Raw genomic sequence first — 20,310 nt, 5'->3', positions numbered from 1 at the left:
AATGGATGAATTCCCGAAAACATACAACCTCCTGAGATTGAAACAGGAAGAAACAGAACCCCTAAATAGACAAATAATGAGTAACAAGATCGAATCATTAAGGAAAAAAAATCTCCCAACAAAATAATGCTCAGGACCAAATGGACTCACAGTTGAATTCTATCAGACCTACAAAGAAGAATTAGTGCCATGCCTATGGAAACTGTTCCAAAAGATTAAGAAAATAATCCTCCCTAACTCATTCTATGAAGCCAGTATCACCCCTGATGATAAAAGAAACAAAGCCAAGAAAGGATTAAACAAAAAAAGAAAACTACAGATGGGTATCTCTGACGAACACAGACACAAAAACACTCATAAAAATATTAGCAAGCTGAATCCAATAGCACATCAAAAGAATAATTCACCATGATGATGTGAATTTTATCCCATGGATGCAAGGATGGTTCAACATATGCAAGCCAATAAATATAACTCACCACATACACAGAATTAAAAATAAAAAACTATAAGAAATCTAGAAGAAAATATTGGAAAAACTCTTATAGATACCATCCTAGGCAAAGAATTTATGAAGATCACACCAAAGGCAATCATAGCAACAGCAAAACTTAATAAATGGGATTTGATTAAATTAAAGACACTTCTGTACAGCCAAAGAAACAACTGACAGAGCAAATATATAAGCTACAGAATGAGAGAAAATATTTGGATGATAAAGGGTTGAAAACCAGAATCTATAAAGAAGTCTAACAAATCAGCAAGAAAAAAAAAAAATCAAACCACCCCATAAAAAGGGGGACAAAAAAAGCTTTTCAAAAGAAGATAGACTAAAGCCCAGTAAATGTGACAAAATGGTCAACATCCCTAATCATCAGGGAAATGCAAATCAAAACCACCTAATTTCAGGCGCCTGTGGCTCAGTGAGTAGGGCGCTGGCCCCATATACTGAGAGTGGCAGGTTTAAGTCCGGCCCCAGCCAAACTGCAACAAAAAATAGCCAGGCGTTTTAGTCCCAGCTACTCAGGAGGCTGAGGCAAGAGAATCACCTACGCCCAAGAGCTGGAGGTTGCTGTAAGCGGTGTGACTCCACAGCACTCTACCCAGGGCGATGGAATTAGACTCTGTTGCTAAAAAAAAACCCACCTAATTCCAGCAAGAATGGAGTTATCAGCTAGTAACAAAATAACAGATGGTGGCATGAATGCAGAAAGAAAGGAACATTTATAAACTGCTGGTGGGACTGCAAACTAGTACTACCTCTATGGAAAATAGTATGGAGATACCTCAAAGAAAGCAAAAGTAGTACCACCATTTGATCTGGCAATTCCACTAATAGTAATTTACCCAAAGGAGAAAGAGTCATTCTGTTAAAAAGACATTTGCACTTAAATATTTATTGCAGCACAATTCACAGCTGCAAAGATGTGGAATCAACACAAGTGCCCAGCAACACATGAGTAGATAAATAGCCAACTATTTTAAATTGCGTACAAACTTTATGGACACCCTGTATACACACACACACAATAGAGTACTACTGAACTATAATAAGGAATAAAATAATGTCATTTGCAATAAATTGGATGGAACTGGAGGCCATTAGCCTAAATGAAGTATTTCAGGAATGGAAAAACAAGCACCACAAGTTCTAACTAATAAGTAGGAGCTAAACAATCGGTACACGTGGGCACAAAGAGATGTAAAGGACACTGGAAATTAAGAAGAGGATACGGTGGGAAGGGGGTGAGGGATAAAAACCTACCTATGTGGTATAATGAACACAATCCTTGTGGTACGCCCAATGAAAGCCCCGATTTCAACATTATACAGTGTATCCATTTAATAAAATCATTCAATTCCCCTTTATATTTTGAAATATAAAAAAGTAAATCCTAACACTATAAGAGTTCTGGAAAAAATGCATAAAAATCTTTGTGAGCTTGGGTTAGGCAAATGTTTCAGTTGTCACACCAAAAACACAATTCGCAAAATTTATTAAAAAATAAATTAGACCTCACCAAACTTAAAAGGTATGCTTATCAAAGAAAATGAAAAGACAAAGGCCAGGCATAGCAGCTCATGCCTGTAGTCCTATTATTCTAGGAGGTCCAGGGAGGAGGATCACCTGAGATCAGAAGTTCAAGAAAATTTTCCTAATCATTCAGCATTTGGTAAACATTTCTTATAAATGCAGAACTCACTGCATAAGCAAAGGAACTAGAAGTTTGCCATTAACAAGTAATCCCAGCATTACATTTCTTAAAAGCTACATAGAAAGAATACCAACAAAAAACCCAACATTCTTAATATATATACTTTACTACATCATACATCAAAATCTTAATGTTGTAACCTGGAATGTCGCAGGCTGTCGTTTTTGTTCTTTGCAGAACACAATGTGCATTCACAACCAACTGCATGGGGCTTAGGTAGAGATACATCCTGTTTCAAGAGCATTGTAAGAATTTCATAGTTGTTACGATGAGCAGCTAAAATGACAGGAGCAACATCCATAGTTGTTGAATACTCAGGATTCTGAATTCGTTCCATTAGTTTCTGAAAAATATTTATATAAATGTCCAAAGTTATTATCTGTGACTTCAAAAAATATATTTATCTGAAGAATAAAATGAGAAAACAAGAAGACACAATGCACTTAATTATTTTAATGTATATGTTAAATACTTTACTTGAACTAAATTTTTTTAAAACTTCAAAATTTAACTCTAATTAATATGTTCATTATAATCATAAAAGATAAAATCTTCAATAAGTAACATTAATAAAACTAGAGTTATGTTTTCCTAACAAAGTGGTGAGGATATCTACAGAAATACCTTTGGAAAAATTGTTTAATTTTCACACAATTATAGAATCAAGCATGAAAGGATAAAAAACAAGAATGTTAGAAAAGGAATATACTGGAAAAACAAAAATGTTAAAAATAAGAAAAGTTAAAACGTATAAGAAAAACTTCAAGAATTTCATGTCTATGGCAAAACTTGAAACATTGATAGCAATGAAGCTACCTATAAGGAAAAGTATTAAATAAACAGAAAGCAATCTTCATCTTGTAAACTTTTTTATGCATTCCAAATCATTACATATACCATTTACTATTTTTTTTTTTTTTTTGAGACAGAGCCTCAAGCTCTCCCCCTGGGTAGAGTGCCGTGGCATTACAGCTCACAGCAACCTCCAACTCCTGGGCTCAAGCAAGTCTCCTGCCTCCGCCTCCCAAGTAGCTGGGACCACAGGTGCTCGCCACAACGCCCGGATTTTTTTTTGGTTGCAGCCGTCACTGTTGTTTGGCGGGTCCGGGCTGGGGATTCGAACCCGCCACCTTAGGTGTACGTGGCTGGCGCCTTAGCCGGTTGAGCTATAGGCACCGAGCCACATATACTATTTCTTATTACAAATGCACAAAACACTAAAAATCACAGCAACTATTTAATAAGTTTTGGAACTGTTAGATACTTTACACATTTATCATCTCATTTAATCCTCACAATAGCCTATAATGCCCATGAAGAAACTGAGGCTCAGAGAAGTTAATGTGCCTGAGCCACACAATAGGGTGGCTGTGTGCTGATCTGAATTTAGGTTTGTGTTACTCTGGAACTAGAGCTCCTTCCTCTACATCAGTAGTTCTCAACCTGTGAGTCACGACCCACAGAAACTGTATTAAAGGGTTGCGGCATTAGGAAGGCTGAGAACCACTGCTTTACATGGTCCCATGGGCTTGGTGAGAGCATGAAATGAGGGCGAAAAACACCAGTAATTAAAGAATCAGAGTCAAATAAAAAGGTTGAGTATTTCACGAATATTGCATATTCTTTCCAGTACTTCACACTTTTTTGCAGAGGTTTCCCCAAGATTCCACGTTGTAAGCTCATCAAGTTCACATTTTTTGGTTAATTTTTATTAAGATTGTAAAAGCAGGCTATATTCATTATAAAATATATAAAAAATAGAGAAAATCACAGAAATAAAAAAATACCCATATTCCTACTACTCAAAGCACATTTTACAGTATAGTCTTTCCTTCTAGTCCTTTCTCTACCTCTATTCTGAAGACATCTTTTACATAAGTAGTACGTGATAATAGTAAGCTTTAAACCAATTATTAAAAACAATGGTTCTTATTATTTTGAAGATCAAGAACCTTTTCAACTATCTCATAAACCTAGGATCTCAGGGAAAAAAGTTCATGTGCAGAATTTTGTACACAATGTAAGAGACTTCATAGACTGTTCAAGTATTTTACTTTGCTAATTTAAATAACACTATTGTAAATATCTTTATGAAAATAACCTTTTCCAAATTTAGGGTATCTCATTAACATAGAATCCCAGAAGTGGAATTATAAGTCTAAAGGCCATGAACAGTTTAGAAACTCGATAGTGTCCTTTTAATAGTTTATACTGCCAAAAGAATGTAATAAAGAATGTATAACCCTACATATAAGAATATAAGAATGTATAACCCTAACCCTAAACATTAAAGTTTTACTCAACAGTACTGGGCATGATCACTCCCAATTTATAAGTGAAAAATGCCAATATGAAATTTTAATTTACTTTGTTTACTGGTTTTATTATTTTCAGATATACTTATCTCTTTTATCCTCGTTTATGAAGTTCATTCATATACTTCCCACTTATGGTTGTGGATTTCAAATTAATAAACTTACTTAAAAATTATAAAGTAACCGAAATGAGCCCTTTTCTCTCTTTATCATTTCATTACTGGTTACAAAGAAGAGAAAATTATATTTAATCCCTTAAAATGAGAGTGGCCTTCATGTTTCCTATGAAATATACTTAACTATATGAAAAACACTATTAGATATATATAGTTCATAATTTCATTGTTAATAATGTAATCTCTGTATTATCAAATAAACAACCTGGATTTGAAAGTCAATCACCAAAACGAACACCTGACAAGCCAAGAATACGGAACAAATTCAGTGAAATGAAAAAAGAAAGTACATATCTATATATATCTATATATATCTATATATATATATATATAAATAAATTAGTATGGTCTGTCTAGAACAGTGGTTCTCAACTTTCCTAACGCCATGACCCTTTAATACAGTTAAAAGGGGTCATGATCCACAGATTGAGAACCGCTGGTCTAGAAGTAACAGGGTTGATAAAATGTGATCCTGCTGTCATTCAACATATTGAAATAAAGGGAGGAAGATTTTTTTTTTTTTTTGAGACAGAGTATCACTATGTCACCCTCAGTAGAGTGCCATGACATCAACTCTTGGCACTCAACCTCCAACTCTTGGGCTTATGTGATTCTCTTGCCTTAGACTCCCTAGTAGCTGGGACTACAGCCATCCATCCCAACACCCAGATAAGGGGTGAATGACTTTTATTTGTTAGAGATAGAGTAGAAGTGTTCTTTCACTGAGTAGGTGAAGACTGCTAAGGCCTTACTATTCTAAGATTTAATTGATAATGATTAAAGTGATATAATAAAACCAGTCAGTGGTTCCAATGCTCTAGCACACCATACCCTACTCTCCCCCACAGGAAAGGAAATGGTTTAAAAGGTTAGAAGGTGGAACAGGTATACCAAAATATAATAGTAACTACAGGATAAGTGGTAGAAAATTGAACACTATTCTGGATATTACTAATCTTTTAGATAGGAACTACATTCTTTGTCCTTTTTTCTCTACTCTTGTTGGCTTCTTATCACCACTTAAACTAGATTACTATACTCTGAAGAAAGTCATACTTTTTAATAGTCTAAATGACAACAAAAATTTTCAGTTATTATATGATAATGCATGCAATTCAGCAGAGCTTCTCACAGTTCTCAGATATTCAGCAACCAATTTATAATTCTTCTTAAAACAGTATTTTTCTCCAGAGTATAACCAAATTTATATTCCCAGCACTTAAACTGCTTGTTTCACTATACCTTCACCAATAATGCTATATGTTTTTGATATATAAATATATTTTAATTAGCATTTATTTAATAGTGACTATCTTCCCTAATTATAAAAAAGAGCAACAAACAATCATTAATTTAATCAATAAGAGATGACAAATCATAGATAACATTCTGTTGCATTTCCATACAGACCTTTTTTTTTTTTTTTTTTGAGACAGAGCCTCAAGCTATCCCCCTGGGTAGAGTGCTGTGGCTTCACAGCTCACAGCAACCTCCAACTCCTGGGCTCAAGTGAGTCTCCTGCCTCTGCCTCCCAAGTAGCTGGGACCACAGGCGCTGGCCACAATGCCTGGCTATTTTTTGGTTGCAGCCCTCATTGCTGTTTGGCGGGCCCAGGCTGGATTCAAACCCGCCACCTTAGGTGTATGTGGCTGGCGCCTTAGCCACTTGAACCACAGGCACCGAGCCCATACAGACCTTTTCTATGTATACTTTTAACCTTGGATCAAATTATGTGTATAATCTACTATCTTCATTTTTTTACTTACTTTATCATACTTTTCCATCTTCCTAAATATTCTTTCAAAAATACTATTTTAATGATTGTATAAGATTCCATTGTATGTATACACTACTATTTATATTTCCTACCTTCAAATTTAGAATGTTTAGATTATGTCACATGGGCTTTTTTTTTCACTACTATATGTAAGTTTATAATCAACATATTTGTCCATATATCTATTTCCTTGATAGGTTCCTAGAAGAGAAAGCAATAGGTTAAAGAATCTGAACATTTTTCTTGTGCATGACACATCCTGCTGACATACTTTCCAAAATACTTGGCTCACTAGTAGTACACGAGACTATAATACTCCCTTGCCATCAATGGTTATTTTAAATATATTTGCTACTTTTATAAGTGAAAATTAGTATCTTATTTATCAGTAAGATTTAATGTTTTGTATTTTCTAAGATTTTGTCATGTTTCTTTTAATATAATTTTGGTGTTTGTCATCAATTTGTCTAATTTAAGATTAACTTGTGATATATGCTGCAAATATCTTTTGCCAGTTATCTATCTGCTTTCTAAATTTTGCCTAATGTTTGAATTCCAGAAATGTAACTTCTGTAACTGAAAAGATTATGGCACTCTGATTTTTGTCCATTGATTTTATGCTTAAAAAGTCCTTTACTTACAGCTAAACATTCACCTACACTTTCTTCCACTTTTAAGGTTTCATTGTTTATATTTAATTCTTATTTTCTGGAAACTAATCTACATTTTCAACATTACCTGCAGAATATTCTAAACATTTTAAAAATACTGGTCCATGCTGACAAAGTTATGGAACTATCAACTAACTTGAAAAAAGTATCCTGAAAGCAATACTGTTTATGCTTGCACGTGTCTACTTACTTTAAAATAATATTTTACAGAGTAAGAAAAAAATCTAATTTTAAAACAAAATAAATTTGGGAAAAGAAAAATGGCAATGGGGCAGGAGATATGGTTTGGTTTAAAAATCCAAATTAATAAATATTTAAGAGTACTAACTACTATAGTTGGTCTTGATGATCGTTTTGGTCGATGATTAAGTAGTATATCAACAGCTCCCACTACTTCAGAGTCGACTGCCACCAAAAGTGCATCTGCAGACTTCAAAACAAAAAAAAGTTAAAACTGAAAATGGTAGATGAAAACTATTTTTTTATTCATAAATTAAGCTATTTAAAAATTTTTAAAACTGTATTATATACAGTAATATTGAATTTTCAAGTATTTAGACTGTACAAATAGTACATTTGCTTGCCTTAACAATACTTCTGTGTACCAAAATACACACATTTTTGTCCTGGTTTCAATGTATGAGTTAGTAAAATAATGAATACTTGAAAGAAGGGATTACTAATGGAACAGTGCTGATCCATGCAGTGTTTAAAATTGAAAAATTTTTTTCAAGATCTTTACTCTTGGATTGTGGACCAAGAGAACCTTAATGTTCTAAAACTATATAAGTTAAATTGTTAAAAACTATTACTACAGATTGTGTTCAGTCTAATAAAAATGATCCCTAATGCAACCATGAGGACTGGGGAGAATAGAAAAAACATATATAAAGGGAGAACTCTCTCTTCTCATTTTTAAAACACACATGGCTAACTGAAATGGTACAGGTTTGACATTAGTATTGGCAGTTTTATCAAGGATAGACCACTAAGAATTAGGCTACCAAGTTTGTAGGGACACTCCCAATCTACAGCTCATTGTGAAGATTCAACTTTGATAGGAGGAAAAAGTAAATAGACTCTGAGGAAATGGGGACTTTTCGACTCTTTGTAACAAAGCCTATAGTTCTGGTGGAAACCATAACAACAGGGTTTGCTTTGGTTTTTCAAGGAAAATCATAAAGCAGGAAAACATGGGGATAAATAATGATTTAATCTAGGAAAATGCCCTAATTATTTTCAGTCTGTATATTTTTAACTGGCTGTAATCTTTAATAACTACTTACGTCAGTGTTTTTGCTCTTGAGAATCAAACTATGTAAGATCTGTAATATTCTTTTGTAGCTAAAAAGAATAAAGCTTCTATCAACTATATCTGGATATCAAAAATAGAGAAAAAAAGGCAGATTTTATGTGGGTATCAAGAAATAGGACTTTGTACCCCCAAAGAAAGGGATGGAGTCTTCATTCAACCATTAGGAATTGTCTATCTTTTCCCCTTGGCAAAACTCCCAAACTAGATGGAAAATTTAATCTACTGTTTTATCAATTAACACCTTCAGGTATACTGGGCTGTAGCCTTTCTATGCTTTAAAGATCTAGGATCATTATTCTTCTCGTTTGCAAATATTTCTGATCAGCTTTTAGAATATTCACTTGAAGCAAATAAAAACCATCCTGTATCCATTACTATTAAATATTTCATTTGTAATTTATAATTTTAACTCATAAAGCTGACTATAGTAATGCCATTCATTGCTCTCAAAGTCAAACACCAGGCAACTTCAAGCAACTGAAACATAGCTACGGCTCCACAAGCAACTTAAAAAAAAAAAAAAGGCAACATATTGAGCTGTCACAAACTCACTCTGTGGGTACTCTTCCAAAAGAAACAGGTTCAAGCATCCTAATTTAGAATTATCTACAAATGATGAATATCTGGCTTTCCCAAGAATTCCTCAGATTGTTACAGAATAAGAAAACAGCTAGATGAAAATGTACAAAGTAGAGGAAAAGGAAGGAAAAACTGCCAAAGTTGACCACCACCACTGAAAAGATAAATATCAGTATAGTAAAATGACTATCAATGAATGCACAGCAGTCAGAAGGCATTTAACATAAGGATAAACATATTAATAGTTGCAGACCATATGATGCAAAATAAAATGATTCCAACTTATGATGGTAAAGTTAAATTATATTCAGATACATTACTTAGTAAAGAATAAACATTTATATTAAATCCCTTAATGCCAAAAGGATAAGCTTCAGCTATAAGTATATTCATTTTTATAAAAATTTCATGTAAATAATTACCAGACTTATTCTGAAAAAAATGATGTTATTTTGATAAATTGATGGCAGTTTTGAAGTTAAAAAAGTTTTAAATTATTTAAAAAATAAACAGGTATACAAAATTTCCTCACTAGTTTTGTTTCCCAGTTTCTCAAATACTTGATAATTCCTTACTCAAGTCTCTTCAATACATTTCCTTATATATTTATGAAGTTGCTATCTTCCTTGTGACCTTAGAATTTGTCTTTTCAACAATTCTCATACTCTTTCCCATAAGCTCAGACTAAGAAGCTACTTATTTTCTTTCCAAAGCTAAATTATCCACTGTAGTATTCTATTTAATGTTCTCTAATTTTTTATAGGACCTTGGTTCTTCATTTGCAGAAATACCAGTCCCAGCTCCCACCTTCCAAAAATCCTTTCTTTGCTAATTTGATTTAATCTTCTTCTTCTTTTTTTTTTTTTTGGAGACAGAGTCTCACTATGTCCCCCACAGCAACCTCAAACACCTGGGCTTTAAGTGATTCTCTTGCCTCAGCCTCCCAGTAGCTGGGACTACAGGCGCCTGCCACAATGCCTGGCTAGATTTAATCCTTTTTCTTACCACTCAAAATATTTTTCCTTTCACTGAGTTATACTTCCAAATCAAAGTGTGTCATTTTCTCGAATTCTACTGATACCATACTTTCAAAATCCAAAAATCTTTTCTACCTCCTCCTTTTTCTTGCTAAGCAACATATTAAAAGTATTTCTTTGGTTTACACCATGCTGTATTATTCTAACTGCCTCTGACATCTATAACCATTTATTTGGTCTTCTTAATGAAACTCTTTCCATGTAATCCCTTTTGTTCAGTGTAGATGTTCCCTAAGAATGAATCTGTACCAACACTTTGCTCTTCTCCATGATGTCACCTACTTTCATGTTATTGATGGTCATCTCCATTCCCATGACTGCCTTCTGTTACCTGACCTCTCCTTATAGACATAATCTTCATCTGTGACTGTTGGGGCCTGCCTGATATTCCCAAAATCAACAAGTCTAAAACCAGAATTCACATTCCTCTGTCCCAAGCTTGACTTTTCTTTTAAACTTGCTGTTGTTCTTTCTTGTTTCTCCCAGTCGCCTATGTTTAAGATTTCCAAACCATCTTGGACTCCTTCTCTATTCCCCTTTCCAAATTAAAATATTTACTAAGATCTGTCAATTCTTCCTTTAGAACATCTCTCATGTCTGTCTTTTTATAGCCACTATTTTCCTTATAGCCATTTTTCCAATTCAGACCTTAACCTCTTCATATCTGGATTACAACAAAAAGTGCTCACATAAGCTAGACCTCCTCACTTTCCATTTCCCAATATATACTAAATTCAGCCACTATAGTTATCCTTTTTTTTTTTGGCCGGGGCTCGGTTTGAACTCACCACCTCTGGCATGTGGCACTGGCACCCTATTCCTTTGAGCCACAGGTGCTGCCCACTATTAGATTTATCTTTTGAAAATACCATTGGACATGTATTCCAAAAATCATCTAACGATACCCCACTATCTATTATATAAGATCCAAATTCTTTAGCCTGGCATTCAACTTTTATTTATTAGTTTTACTTATCCTGATAATTTCTACTCTCTCACCCAAATATTTTGTTCCAAAAGTCTACATCAATTTACTGTCTTAGGAATACACGTTGCATGTGCCTTTGTTTATATCCTTCTCCTTTTCCTTGCCTATCCTTACATTTTTGAGAGTAGATGAGGGCTGTAGGTAAGAGAATGGCCTCTGGAGCCAGAACCTGGGTTCAAATTACAGACCTGCCATTTATGGAGTGACTTTGGGCAAGTTACTCAACTTTTTTGTACCTCAGTTTCCTCCTCTATAAAATGGGGGCTATGTGAGTATTAAGTAACGAATATATTTAAGTTCCTAGCACACAGTAGTGCTAAATAAGGATTAATTCTTTTTTTTTTTTTTTTTGAGATGGAGTCTCACTATGTCACCCTCAGTAGACTGCCACAGCATCACAGCTCACAGCAACCTCCAACCAACTCTTGGGCTTAAGTGATTCTCTTGCCTCAGCCTTCCAAGTAGCTGGGACTACAGGTGCCTGCCACAACACCTGGCTATTTTTTGTTGAGGTTGTCATCATTGTTGTTTAGCTGGCCCGGATCAAGTTCGAACCTGCCAGCCTGGGTGTATGTGGCTGGCACCATAACCACTGTGCTATGGGTGCTGAGCCAGTATTATTAATTATTAATATTTCAAGGCTGAGCTCAGCTGATACTCTTCCAATGAAACCTTCCTTGATAGCTCCAATCCACAGTGATCTTGCTTTTTCTGTATTTCAAAAGCACTAATATTGAACTACAAAAGTTTCAGTATAAAATAGGGTTTCTCAATAGCAGCACTATTGAAATTTGGGGCCAGCTAATTTTGTGGGGGTTGTCCTGTCAGTTGCAGGATGTTCAGTAACATTCCTAGCTTTTTATCTACTAGACGCCCATTGTAACCTCTCTGTGAAACCAAAAATATCTCTAGACATTGCCAAATGTCCCCAAATGGGGACAAAATCATTTGGTTGAGAACCACTGATATAATGGAAAATACATGAAAGCTCTTTGTAACTGCAAAGCAATATGCAAAGGTCAAGTACTATTACTAGTCCGGAATTATCAAATATACCTTTGTATCATTTAATCTACTTTAATCCATATACACTTTAATTGTCTGATTCATTTTAAGATCCTTTAGTATAGAACCAATGTTTTATTTACTCATTTCCACAACCATACCCAACCAAAGGCTTTGGACATTTGTTGATTAGTAAAGTAACACTCAGGTCACCTGAACACTACACAGTGAACTAGAAAGAGCATGGGATTTGCAGTCAGAAGCTTAAGTTCAAATCTTAGTTTTGCCCTAATTTTATAACTCTGAGCAATTCATTAAAGTCTATGAGCCTCAGTTTTCTGATCTATAAAACATAACAGCTATGTACGTTGACTATGATGTTTGAACGTGATCAAGTATGTGAAATAACCATGTTTATTGAAGAACTATTACTAACATATACATATAACAACGTTATTGTTATTTGTTAAGACAAAATTATTATTTTATACTTCTTTTATCCAGAATCATCAGCTCAGGGAACTAACTGCTTTACAAACTTATTTTCTAGATAACCGAAGCTTATGCCTTTAAGTGTTTAACATTTAAACTATTTAGATGGTAGTTTTCTGCCTTCAGAAGTTTTACATATATACGTATACATATATACATATATATGTAAAACTTCTGAAGGCAGAAAACTACCATCTATATATACGTATGTATACGTATATATACGTATACATATATGTATATATGTATACGTATATATGTAAAACTTCTGAAAGTGTGTGTATATACAAATACACATATACATATTTCTTCTTTCTTCTAAAATAATAGGCACTGAAAATAATTTAACTTTTTCTTACTGACCCTGGGCTACTGTTATAAACTTTAATTACCATTCTAATATATAACTCCTTCAGATATGTAATGCTTTTAATCTCTTTATTAAACAGTGTCAGAGGTACCACGTCTCCTTTTGTGCCACTACAGTTCTCATGACCTTCCATTTCCCCCCTAATACTCTATGGATTACAAAATAATTGTGTTAAAATGAAATCTAAAATGAGTAAAAAAAACAGACTTTGAAGGAGGACTCCAAAAGTACTCCTATAACTCAAGTTCCTGAACTTATTTCAGTAAACTTTTTAACTTTATGGCAGTTACTCTAGCTACTCAGTGGTATTTTTTATTTACTTTCTGGTTCTCAGCTGTGTTGTAGACTGAGGTTTCTGGGTAAACAACATCTTTTTTTACTCCAAACATATACATTTGGATATAGCAACATATGTTACATGTTTGTGGGTATATATATACACATATACACATATACATTATATATATAATTTAGAAATGTACTTAGAACTACCCTACTTATATTCAGAAAATCTGCTGAGTGCTTCCTGATGCCCTCAAAAAATATGCCTCATTATGGAAAAAAAGAGCTGTATTTCATGTACTAAGTCCTACAATAAACCAAAAAGGAAAGAAAAATATTATCAAATTCTCTTTAGAATCTCTAGAGTGATTTCTTTCAAGACTTAAGCAGATGGCTGCTTTTCTACCTGGACTGATATGAAGACAAACAGAAAGGTCTCTCTTTTCCAGTTTAAAAAAATTCATTCTTTAAATATAAGCAAATAATAAATTTCAAACAAAAAGGAAAATTTAATAAAACTTGAGAGAAAACCAAAGTCAAAATGAAAACTGTGAGTCTCGGACCATTTTTGTTTAATGTGAGCCACAGGAAAACCTGTTCCTCTGACACTTGCACAAAACTTTAAGTATGTCATATACATAATAATACTCTAGGTAGTAAAAACAAAATTATCTTTTAATAAGTCAGATATGCAGAGAATTTATGGCTGAGAGGACAAAGATAAACCAAATTCAAAATATTATATTTCTTTAAAAAGTTTCTTTTCGTTTGTTTTTAAAACTTTTACTGGCTTAAAATAAATTAAAGGCGAAAGAAATAGAAAGGGAATGAGAGAAAGAAAAAGGAATAAAAAAGAAGAAAGAAAACAAGAAGAAATCGTGACATAACTAACAGTACTTAGAAGTTACTGGATAAAATCATCTAGCCTTGTACCTGACAACCGTAGTCCAAAAGAAGCTGTAGTATATCCAAGTTTTCATTTTCAATAGTTATGGTAACAGCATTTCTCCCAAGCACATCTACGCAATTTATGTTCAAGTCACCTGAACTGTTTTCCTCCAAAATCTTTTTAACCATATAATAATCACCTAAATAACAATATACAAACATAATTTAATATTCATGACACATTAAATAAGAATGACTATAAAGAAAAACTCAGCTTCTTGAATTAAAAAATTAAAAACCTAAACTCATTTTTGTATATGGAAACATTACACAGAAAATGTGATCAACTCCTTACTGAAAACTTGTATCTTAATAAAATAGTAAATACGTTAGCTACAAGCAATAAAAAGTAGAAAATTTTTAAATGAAATTTAAATATGAAATATTTAATATTAAATATGAAATATGAAATGTTACTTATTTCAATTCATTTAAACTAAATTCATAACTAGATGAACGTAAGTAAGAGATAATTTTAGAAGATATTTCAAGCAATTTATAAAGGATGCTCAAAAGTACAGGCGAAAAGTTAGAAAAATAAAATAGAAGAAGTTTAAAGGAACTAAGTTTTATATCTTAACTATATATACACATTTGCTAATACATCTTAATGGTTAGAAATTAGATCTAGTAAGTAGAGGACATCATAAGCAGGTTTTACAGGGAAAAACATACTTTGGAAAGCAGTGTGAATATGTCTTTGCTTGTGGGTATGTATAATAAAGGAAAGGAGGCTCGAAAGTCCTTTATTCTTCCCATTCTCCCAAAACGCTCACCTTTAACCCCACTCAGATACATAATAACTCTGACTAATGAAGCTGTTTAGATCAAAGGACCAGAGAACATTCAGCTCACAGAATCAAAAGGCAGAAAGAGTGCTTGACCTCTAAGGAGCAAGCAGATTGCCTTCTGCCTGACTCTAGCCACAATAAAACAGTTGTCCCATGTGGGAAAACAAGAGTAATTAATTATAGCAGTAATCATTTTCACCAAGGCTCCACTATATTTGTCTGTTGACCAGATGGTGCAGGAATAAAGGAAATAAATAAAAAAAGAAATGCTAATTACATGAAGAAAGAAAGCAAAGGAGGTATTCTTTGTTTTGTTTCATTTAACTTTTAAACAAAAGATGAATAAACCATGTTAAGTGACTTGCTTATAGTTGCTCCTTAGAAGTCTATAAATAAGAGATAGGGAAAGAACAATTAGTGCGGAAACCAGAAGGAAAAAGAAATTAATGATGTCATGATACAGAAAGAAAAAAATACTATAACAGTCTTTGACTAAACAAGTAAGAAAGACAGCAGATTTTATTAGTTAAATTTTCAAACAAGTTTGCAATTATTTTTAATCTATGGCCTTATGTACACACACACACACCCCTTCTTTTGAACAAAGTTGAGAGGTAGTTTTCATGACAATTTATTTCCTTAGTTCCCTCCAGAAGAAAACTAGTCACAAATTATTTAAACACTAACGTTCCATGTGAGAAATTTATCAGATAATTCACAAAGTGATGCTCTTAGTCACAAGCTGAACCAATAGTAACCAAAGATAGACCAGTGAAAATATATCACTATTACTGGAAAATAACATTTAAAATCTTATTTAAGGGGAATCTATTTTTAATATTTTAGTAGGAGAATGCTACCCATAACAACTCTGTTGTTTTCTTTGTTATCTCAATGTGTCTAGGTGAAGATTAATTTTTCATATTGCTTGGGACTCATTAGGCTTTCTAAATCTAAAGATTTCTACCCTTCATTAATTCTGCAATATTTTTAGCCACTCTTGGGCTAAGACTCACAAAAATAGGTAGACTTGGCCTGTGGGTCAAAGTTTACTCACTCCTTCTGTAGTCCAACTTCTTTGATCTACTCTCCACTCTATAGCCAGAGTGGTCTTTTAAAAATTCAAATCATTTCAAGCTTACAACCTTCACCTATAACACTTAAAATAAAAGTCAAAATTCTTACTGTGGCCTACACAGGCCTATAGAACTTGGACTTTGCTATCATTCTGAATTTACTTTGTGCCACCCTCCTGCTCAGCCAATAACCATTCTAGACCAATGCTTTCCAAATTACAGGTTATAATCCATTAGCAATCATGAAATCACTATAGTAAGTCCTAACCAGCAATTTAAAAAAAGAAATAGTTTACAAAATACTGGAGGATTCTTAATCCTGTGGACCCCTAAGAACAAATTTATTCTGGCCAACTGTGATAAACCCCTGACAAACATAGTGGAGAAATGTTACAATACTGATTTTAAAAGGGTGATTCCACCTTTTCCTCATTGGCATCTCATGTGATTTTCTGGCATACGATGGTAAATTTCACCATCACTGAAATGACAGCATTAATGTTGCTCAGTTTAATTTTATATTAGCCAAATTTGAGGTACGTTGTCAAGTATAGGAGCATTTTATCTCTTAAAAAGAAATTGTAAAACTTTTCAAACCAAGTTTCTGTAACAAAGTTTGAATGTGGCAAATGGAACATTCTAACTGAAATATTACCAATAATGCTTAAAACAGAAGATTTTATTAAGTGGTAAAAGAATGATGATGTAAAATAATACAAAGACTTAACCAAATTCAATTGCTAGATCTAGAAATGTAAATAAGGACCAAACTGATAAAAACATTAACTCTACAGTCAACTTCAAATTAGTTTGAACCAAATTCTAAAAAGAAAAAAAATACATGCAGACTTTTACAGTGAAATGATTTAAACTGTAGTTTTATCTAATGTGCAAAACCTAGTATTACAGACCCTGATTTACTTGTTATTATTGTGACTGAAAAAACAGCACACTGAACTGTTCCCAGTTCTTGAACTATTTTTGAGAAAAGATAATTATTAGCATAATTACTTAGTTGTTTATGAATCACAGTGATGACTATTAATGATAAAAAAAATCTGGCAAAAGAGTAACAATTCACACTGCTGTGGGAAAAAATACTACAACACATTAAGGTAATGCTGATTTTTTTATAGTAAATCAGTTGATAAAAATTATAAAAGTATATTCTTGAACTTCACTATTAGAAGAACTAGAAGCAATGTTTATTTTGTGATGACAGTGTGGTATATGACTTGAGATTCCCTTTACAATGATCTTCCAAGTGGTATAAAACTTTTAGTTTACATCAGGTACATAGCAACACAGTTTCATAAAGGGTTTATTGTGTTTTTTACATTTAATCTCACATTTGAGTGATATATATTTATAAACTAGAAAAGTATATTATTGGTCAATATAAATTAAGCTAGAAAAATATAAAAGAATTATTGTTAGAATATGATTACAAAATAAATGAGTTATTTTGAAAAATGAACAGAAACTATTAATAATAGTGTGGATCACCACATTATAGTAATCACAAAACTTTGGCATCCAAAGAAACTGTACTAAATCTCATAGCTATACTGATAGGGTATTGGATTCTTTTAGTCCTGATAATTCATTTAAGGCTCCTAAAAGTCATTACTTACCACCTCTTAGTGATAACTTTTGAACTTCTCATTACCTATTAAACTACTAATCCTAGATCTTAAACTTCTCAGTATCATTGAATTTGATAAAGTCAACTATGAAGAAGATATTTATAGTATAAGTAGTAACATAAAAGAGGAATTATTCTGAGGTTGCAACAATACTTATACAATAAAATTTAATCTTTTAACACTTCTCCACAAGTTTATAATACACAAGATATAGAGGTTTTGCATGGGTTACATTTTTTTAAATTGCTCAGTTAAAATATTGCCTCTGTACTAGGAATATCCCATCTCCCAAATCACATATAGGCCATTTAAGTTAAACTGAGCATTTATTTGCTTCTTCCCCCCAGACAGATTTGATATACACAAACATACTTTTGTTTCTTCCTTATTGTTCTCCACCAGAGCATAAGAGAGCATCTCCATTACAGAATAAGCTTCAAAAGGAGTCAGTAAATTCTTGATAAAGCACTTTCTCAGTACCTTAACCTAAGAATCTGATAAGCACTTTTGATGATGACTTATAGAAAATAACAGCAAAGTAAAAATAACATAAATACATTTGTGGGACCACTACAAAGAAATGGCAGTATTGTAGAAATGTCAAGTAGCTAGCTGTTCGATGAGTAGTCTGTTAGAGATCAATAATCTGCAAAGATTTTGGTGATTTGAGTAATTTTTGGTTAAAATAACTATGACCCATTCCCTATAGCAAAAATTCTCAAGTAGTACATCCTAAAACTTTATTTGAAAGCTTTTCTATACAAGTAATTTAAGTGCTAGGCTTATTACACTTGTGAAATGTTTGTAAAATGTTGCCTACAGGAGCCTTTACCTCTCCATTCTGCAAGGTTTTCTTCCCTCATAACACATACCTCCTTACATTAGGTGCCCTCTGTCAACATAAAACTTCTCAACCAGCTGGGCACAGTGTCTCACGACTTTAATCCTAGCCCTCTAGGAGGCTGCAGTAGGTGGACTGCTGGAGCTCAGGAGTTTGAGACCAGCCTGAGCAAGAGCAAGACCCCACTTCTACTAAAAAAATAGAAAAACTGAGGCAAACTGAGTTTGAGGTTGCTGGTGAGCTATGATGATACCAGGGCACTGTATTCAAGCCAACAAAGGGAGACTCTGTCTCAAAAACATACAATAACCACAAAAAACCTTCTGCGCAATACCCAGTATTTTGCAGTTTTTCTTCCCATCACCATCCTCTTCAACTTTGCACTTCAAAATTTCTTCTCAAATAGATAAAACCAAAATAAAAGGCCCATTAAATATAGTAAGGTATATTATATCTTCCATAATGCAGCAAATTGTATCACAAAGGTGATACAGCACACTAAGACTAGGCTGAACCCAGGTATAAAGGTGGAATTTTGCCCTTTCCATCCCTTTCCTAACCTGATGCTGAAATTCCAAGGAGGGACATCTGACTCATTGACTGTAAATCAATTTACTACAAATACTCTCCAAGGAAAAGTTGGCAGAGACTAAATCCTTTCAAACTTCGCTTTTCTGCACAAGAACTGATTATATCAGTAAAATAAAGAGTTCATGTAGGTTGATATTTGCAAATATATACTAAAAGCTACCATCTACTCAAGTTACTTGAAAAGAGGAAAATTAACATGAACTACACTTAGTGTAGGTGCTTTCTAAATAAACTTATTTTCCTTTTCTCCAGTCATCAGACCTGAGGGACACTAGAGGTCTCCATATTTATAAAGAGCTCATTACCACACTAACTCTTAAGTGAGGAAAAAGACACGGGTGGTAAAAATCACTACTTAGCATTTCATAAAACAACACATTTATAGTTGACTCTTGTTTCAACTAAGTTTTACCTTTTAATTATGAAGTTTTTATTTCACAGGAACTTTTCTTTCTTTCTTTTTTTTTTTTTGGAGACAAAGTCTCATTCTTTGTCTCTTTTTTGGAGATAAAGTCTCATTCTTGCTCAGGCTGGTCATTCTTGAGCTCAAGCAATCTGGTGTGCCTTGGCCTCCCAGGGAGGTAGGATTACAGGTATGAGCCACCAGGCCTGGCCTCTCACAGGAACTTTTTCTATTAAATTTTATGCAAAGAGGACCTGATATTACCTTTCAGATGATCCTGACCTACTTTAAAGATCACTAACAACCATTACCAAGGCCCCACTAACTGGATCAGCAGTTGCCTAGATCTACTGAACTCATTTACATAAAAGTCAGCCATTACAAACTGTAAAATCATTTTATTTTCTCTTTCCCACATCTTTTTTTTACTCTGTAATCTGTACACACTTCCAATGGCTACCAATCAACTAACATACACACACAACCATCTCGTGGCCACAATTCTTGCTTTAGGAATTCCTAATTCCTCCCTAAATAGAATTATGGTATGAACATTTTGCACATGCAGAGGAAGTAAACTAAATGAAAAGAATAAAATATATTACTCTGGTGCTAATTAAAGTACCATGCTTATTTTTTTACCTTTATTGGACAAATGTAGTAACAAAAATCAAAGTTTATAAAATATCCATAAAAAGCAAGCTTAATTTCTTTTTTTTTTTTTGAGACAGAGCCTCAAGCTGTCCCCCTGGGCAGAGTGCCGTGGCATTACAGCTCACAGCAACCTCCAA

The 20,310-nt window shown here is 33.4% G+C and overlaps 1 protein-coding gene across 2 annotated transcripts in view; it reads right to left on the bottom strand.

Moving 5' to 3' along the window:
• The window catches only part of TRPC1 (transient receptor potential cation channel subfamily C member 1), a 51,800-nt gene that overhangs the window by 28,820 nt on the left and 2,670 nt on the right, over positions 1 to 20,310 (bottom strand). The window contains exons 2-4 of one of the 2 annotated variants that reach the window (XM_003789459.3): positions 14,157 to 14,311; positions 7,484 to 7,585; positions 2,357 to 2,559 (exon numbers count right to left, since the gene is read on the bottom strand). In XM_003789459.3, coding sequence (XP_003789507.1) covers positions 2,357 to 2,559; positions 7,484 to 7,585; positions 14,157 to 14,311 — 460 coding nt within the window. The remainder of the gene's footprint in view (positions 1 to 2,356; positions 2,560 to 7,483; positions 7,586 to 14,156; positions 14,312 to 20,310) is intronic. The other variant, XM_003789458.3, reaches the window with a different exon arrangement.

Source organism: Otolemur garnettii, unplaced genomic scaffold (assembly GCF_000181295.1).
Source record: "Otolemur garnettii isolate 467f Iridium unplaced genomic scaffold, OtoGar3 scaffold00032, whole genome shotgun sequence".
NCBI lineage: Eukaryota > Metazoa > Chordata > Mammalia > Primates > Galagidae > Otolemur > Otolemur garnettii.
The sequence above is the reverse complement of the archived record's forward strand: the minus strand, read 5'-3'. Positions and strand labels throughout refer to the sequence as shown.